We start from the raw sequence: 6,542 nt of genomic DNA on the forward strand, positions 1-6,542 counted from the left end.
CGCTGTGCAAACCATCAACGCGAGGCCATTTTGACATGAGGCCTTTTTGATGTGAGGACGTTTTGACGTTGTAAGGACATTTGACATTTTGACTTCGTGAGGTCATTTCCACATTGACCACACCTTTTTAATGTGAGGACATTTTGACGGGGGGACTTTTAAACTTGAGGACACTTTGACGTTGCAAGGACATATTGACGCGAGGACATTTTGACATTGTGAGGACATTTAGTTTGGTCCTCACAACTTTAATGAGCTGCTTAAGAGTTAAGAGGTAGATTTAGGGTTATGATAAGGTTTCAGTCAGGTTGGGGTTAAAACACCACACTCTCTGAACGTGTGCGACGAGGACCACGGGCACATGTGGACCGTGAACACACACTCAAAGTCTCTCATTAAAAAAGGACAAAATAAGGGACAGTTTAAAAGAGCTCAGATCCCAGCGGGGGGAGTGGGAGCCTCTGTTCTTTCAAAATAAATTTATCCCTTGACCTCCGCTGCCTGCCCTGCAGTTCTTAAATTAAAAACTTGTGTAAATATGACAGCTTCTAATAAATAATCAAAACTGCAGTAATAAATAACACAATCCCTAATAGAAGAGGTAAGTTCTTCAAAATATTTGTACATATATGCACAGGTGGGCGAGCTAGATGATTTATGTCAATGTGTGCTCTCGCAATTAGAAAAAGGAGTGTGTGTGTGTGTGTGTGCATGTGTGTATGGGCCTCAACACATGGGACTGGTGAATCTCCAGCTGCTCCCAATTCTCCATCACAGGGTTCCCTCTGGCAGAGGGTGTACACCGCATGCTAATGTGTACAACCTCTTAGGTGTTCGAGTTTGTGTGTGTGTGTTTGTTTGTATCTTGTCAGAGTCAGCGTGCCATCGCCCTGCATCATTGTGTGTGTGTGTGTGTGTGTGTGACATCTGCAGGAAATGAGAGCCACACTCTTCCAGCTGATGAAGACAAAGGGACCGAGGAAACTCAACAAGACAAAGTGTTGGAGAAAATCCAAACTTTAAAACTTTCTGCCCTTTTTCCCCCAAAATGTGTGACAGTGATGGATCGCCCGGGACCGACACAGTGTTTGGTGAGTAAACCGGAGCTGCGAGAAAACAAAAGGGAAAAGTCATGCTTCACAGACAAATAGCTGGGTCATATGGCAACAATACAGCACACACAGGCAAGCACAAACAATGTACAGTGGGGTCCACGAGTCTGAGACCCCCTTTTCCCCAGTGTGTGCGTAATATATGGAGACCCTCCCTCGCAAGGAACCCTCCAAACCACACGAGCAACGCAAATGCGGTCTGAGCTGGGAAGCCGACGAGATTTTCCAATGTGGAGGTTTCTGGGAGACCCCACAGCGAGCGACCTCGATCTGAGCGCTCAATCCAGCTTCAATATATCCGGGAGAGACTTTGACAAGCCGCCTTTTTCCCAGTGTACACAGAGGAAACGCAGAGAGACAGATGTGAGGGGCTATTTCACGTGAAAACCGAGGCGGGGAGCAAGCTGCACATGAAGGGGGGGGGGGGGGGGCACGTTCCGTGAAAAAGAGGAAAGTGAATCGTTCCCAACGTGAGTTCGGTGATTCTTCTTGTTCAGTGCCGAGATGAGCAGGATCAGAGATGTTTCTAACTCGGCTCTGTTTGAGATTCCGTCAACGGGGCAAAGACCTGAATGAGTTCAGACATGTGGAGTTGAGCCATTCTGAATCTTTGACAAGTGCCAAAACACAAAAACAGCGGTTAAAGTGCAACCTCTGTCACTGTGCTGAAACCGAACTGGCTTCAGCAAAGTACCAGGATTAATTTCTCATGATTAATTGGATAAAAGGCCCCGAACGCTGCAAACTGAAAACCTCTGTCTCCCTCTAGTGGTTCAGACACCGTCCTGCAACATTGTACAAGGCTCTGGAGAGACGTCACATGATGGACCGTAAAGGAGCGGTTTCCAAACTCGGGGTCGAGAACAGATCTGCCCCCTGAACCGGATCCGCACCAAACTCGAGATGGGTTCAAACCACATCCTTCCACCAAGTTTTGTGGCAACCCGTCCATAATACAAAATGTCCCCCCTCTGCTGATTTGATGTGTCCCTACATGACCCCTCAGGTAAGACACATGTGCACATATATATGCTAAAATAAATCATTTTTGTATGCTTCATACAATATTCAAAACTTTTATTTATGATTTTCATAGAGTATGAGAAGCACAATCAGAAGTTGGAGCACATGTCACTGTTATATCATCAACCATCTTCATTAGCACCAATCATAGGAAAATACAGAAGATAATATAAAAATTCTAACTGATATTTCACTTTCTGATCTCTGAAACCAAAACATCTATATCTTGACGGTACACAGTACTATTCTTTACATTCCACGTGACCTCCACCTCTAAAATACATTGTCAACAAGGCTAAATGAAAACAAATAAAGTTACTTTCTGTGGCAAAAAAATCTTTTAATGATCTGTAATACAGTTTTCTAGTATCATACCTGAATATAAATATCTGCTTTACTGTCCCTCTATATTTCATAATATGGCATCAGAAGTAAGTGGAATATTTAGTCGCACACATTCAGTATATGACCCTTGACGACCACTAGGTGGAGGCATAACTTCAGGGATAGAGTAGCCGAGATGACTTTCACTTTTCTAAATATTTGAGTGATTTCCTTCCATACATTTTACTACCTGAATTGCTCAGTTTTATAAACTATGATACATTTTAATATGTACTGCCATTATCAGTTATATAGACATAACTACAAATATAAAAAACAGTGAACTATACATCATTTGTTAATCACTTCTTTGCTTTAAATATTTCAAGTACGGAATCGATACATAAAGTTGTGATCGAGGCACATTGTGTCACACCCATAACTTCCCTTCCATCTTTTACAGGCTGGTACACAGTGCTCCTCTCACTCCACTTACTGAAGCACTGGCATCTGCAGAAAAGCCCATTACATCAGTGAAGAAAAAAACACGATAAATCTATCCCCATCACTACGAGGGGAGTGGAAAGTAAGTAGAGAGGAGATTTCTCCCCCCGTCTTGAGTCCTGCTCACACCACAGCATGCAGCTCAGCCAAGGCAATGACTCCGCAGGAAGCCCGGATGAGAAATGCATTTGCCTGGATCGGAGTGCGTCGCAACTGAAGTGCAACTCAGGAACCGAAGCTCTGGATGGGACCTGAAACATGTCTGTGCATTTGTCTTGGATGGCAAAAGATCAGAGTTCAGAACACAGAGGCTGGAGTTTGGGTTTCAGCAGGTGATAGGTCCGTCCGTGTGTTTGGGGGGGGGGGGGGGGGGGGCTGGTGGGCTCAGTAAGGCTCCATCTTGATCCTCCTGTACAAGCAGCAGGTGAACACCCATCCCACAGATCTGAAAACAGGAAGTGTTGGGTCAGGAGTCGCCATTGGAGGACTGAGGGAAGCAGCCCGAGGTGATGGAGAGGGGGTTAAAGGTGATGGGGTTAGGGACTGCTGGAGAGGATGAGGCTGGTGGCTAAGGGGATGTCGGGTGTCAGGCAGCCATTGTTGCAGAACGCGTGTGTGTGTGTGTGTGTGTGTGTGCATGCGTGTGCGAGCAGATACGAAACAAGGCACTTTGGAGAGGGGCTGACAAAAAGCAGATTCGTGTGAAAATCAAATATAATCACTGTTGTTATTTCTTTAGGTTTTAAGACGGATTATTTTTAAGAACCGTTTAAAAGAGCAACATAAATAAATGTATTATTATATATTGAATCTTTGTCATATTGCTATTAGGATTTGTTATTCAGAAGTAACATTCTTATTGATAAAAAAAGAAGTATATCCCCAATTTGTGTCTGATTGAATAATTTTGCCATTTCAAAACGCAGCATTGCTCAAAAGTGGGTTCAAAAAGCCTTCAAAAGAAAAACACCTAAGTGGAATTCGACTCACTGTACAGATGCGGTTTACAGAAGCTCTGTACTATTCACTAATATAAAAAAAGGAATAAAGAAAGATCGGTGGGAGCAGTGATTGACGAGCCGGGTCTCCTGGGGTGATGGATAAACAGTCAGGTGCCCGGATTCAAACTCTGAGTCTCTAAAAGCCCCGAGAGGAAGAGTCAGAGGAGGAGACATGTTGGCTCATTGTTTCCTTGAAGCCTAATTTAACGAGTCAGGGTTGATTTGAAAAATTAGTTTTGATAGAAAAAAACAGTTTTAAGCCAGTCGAGAAAAAAATTGAATTTCTCAACGTTCATGAGTCGAGCAGCGGTCGTCTATTTTAGATTCCGAGTAACTATAGCAACAACACCAATTTATCTTCATGATAATTTACTCTGAGATTTTCAACTACAAAATAAAAAATCATCAAAGTGTGGTGTATTCTCCCCTTTTGTCAGTTTTCTGTCATTTATAAAAACATTCACATAGGCTGGATCACTCCTGTAACTCCTTTTAACTGCATTCTATGCTATGTTATGCTCCATAGATAACAGAGTATTATTATAATAAATAATAATAAACAGCAAAATGTTGGTTTATACTGTAAAAAGACCATCATTTCCCTTTTCCTGGTAAGCACAGTTACTTTACATGTGTAGAATGAAGCATATATTCTTTATGAATATAGAGAACATGACATCACAGAGCAGAGGCAGTTCAGCTCAACATGCAGCGACACAGAGCCAAAGCCAGGCGGCCGCATGCTTCACCCTCAGCAAAGATCATGGAGGAAAGTCAAAATGTCCTTGTAGCCGACAAGATCTCACAGAGGAACAAAACATGCAGACACGTGGGACAAGTTCCCAGAATGCACTCCAACCTGGTCGCTCCCGTCCATTAAAGCACAAAGACGCTCTACAGCTAAATCACAAAGTACCGAAGTCGTCCTCCTCTTCCTTATAGAGCAGATAAATGAAGCAGGCTGTCAAGGCTGCCCCAGCCAGCTACAGTTACAGACACACACACAAAGACAGACACACACACACACACACACACACACACACACACACACACACACACACACACACACACACACAAAGACAGACAGCACAACGCACCAGACAGGTTAATGTCGAACAAAGAGACAAATGCAGAAAGATGAAAACCACAGTGTAATTAATAAACGTGTATTTCCACAAATCTACGTTATTTCAATCAGTGTAACAGAGACAGGAGGGAAAGCAGAGAAGACGCGGAAAGGAAACATACATGTGTAGATGAAGTGAAAGTGTTAAATCACACTTAAACTAAGAAGGTAAACGTTTAGGTTAATATTTTCACGTAGATGTCCCTTCAGACATTTTGTAGCAGATTAAAAATCACATTAAACAGTAAAAAAAAAATTCTCTCGTCAACAAAAGTATCCCACATGACAGGTGATGTCCTTTTTAGTCTAAGGCCTTGATTATTACGACTCTGCCGGTAACCAGGCCTCATTGTCAGCTCCATTAAGAGCGTACCAGAGGCCACAATAAAGAATCAGCTCAGGTTTGTGTGGCCTCAGTATTTCCACACAGTTGTGTGAGAGCTGTCAACCAGCACTCGTGTTGTAAAAGACAAAGTGTCCCTGTGTCCTCCTCTCTGGGGCTAACGGCCTCGAGTCCATCTCAGCGTGGGTGAAATCAAATAACAGGGATGAAAAATGTATAACAAAATGAGATTATGACTAAGAGCCCGGGATGAAAAGACGTGTCCATTTAGAAGTTGTTGACCTGCGATGCTTCATTTTCATTAATGGAAAGATGATAGAAGAGTTTATTCAGGTTGAAGACAGCCGAGTGGTTTTGCTGTTGGGCTGATAATGGACTAGTCCATTTTCCCTCCCATTTAAATAACAAGGTCTCCAACTGTGCATGCAGACCTAGATCGAAAGCAGCTACGCTTCTGTCCAGAGTTGTGTGTTTGTGTATATAATGGAGCATTAATACAGGTTCGAACTCCGTTATCATATTTGACTCACCTGCAAACAGGCCACTCCGATTCCCACCGCACCGATGACCAACAGGTGGTCGGCAGAAACTGCTCCAGCTTAGTGATGCATCCTCCCTGCAGGGTGAAAGGATGAAGAGGGAAAATACACATAAGAGAAATATCTTCTTTATTTTATTAAAAACCAATCGGTCAAAAGAAAATTACGTTCTCATTTAGCCGTAATTTCCCCGCACTGACCTCCACCTTGTAGATGTTGGACGGGTGTCTCTCTGGCCACAGAGAGGGGTGATGGTCTTACAGCAGCTGTCGGGCACAACCCTTCGCTCTGCGAGCCTCGACGAAATGTAGGCGCTCACCATCCAGTCGTGGGAGTTGTTGCTGCCACAGCACTTGAACTGGAGAGTCAGACAGAAGAGGGGCGAGGGTTTGGATTAGGTCACACAGTGAAGGAGCAAAGCTCAAATCACTCTCCTCAATAACTGAGATCGTTTTTAAGGTTGAACTCAGATCAGGCTAAAACCGCCTCCTCAAATCAGTGTAAGAATTCTTGCAACTTAAATCCTTTATAACCCTGCTCACACTTTGAGATCCTCAAAGAATGGCTGAG

General features: G+C 43.5%; 1 protein-coding gene across 1 annotated transcript; it reads right to left on the reverse strand.

The window, feature by feature from the left end:
- Positions 1-3,429: 3,429 nt before the first annotated feature.
- Positions 3,430-6,363, reverse strand: LOC128436328 (tetraspanin-11-like; the record flags this gene model as incomplete). Its single annotated transcript, XM_053418112.1, is given in 5 exon segments — positions 3,430-4,947; positions 5,964-6,019; positions 6,022-6,049; positions 6,173-6,201; positions 6,204-6,363. Coding segments are annotated over 5 exon segments (351 nt in total), but the record flags the coding sequence as incomplete, so codon positions are not given.
- Between the last annotated feature and the right edge of the window lie 179 nt (positions 6,364-6,542).

This window comes from Pleuronectes platessa, unplaced genomic scaffold (genome assembly GCF_947347685.1).
Source record: "Pleuronectes platessa unplaced genomic scaffold, fPlePla1.1 scaffold_359, whole genome shotgun sequence".
NCBI classification, from domain to species: domain Eukaryota; kingdom Metazoa; phylum Chordata; class Actinopteri; order Pleuronectiformes; family Pleuronectidae; genus Pleuronectes; species Pleuronectes platessa.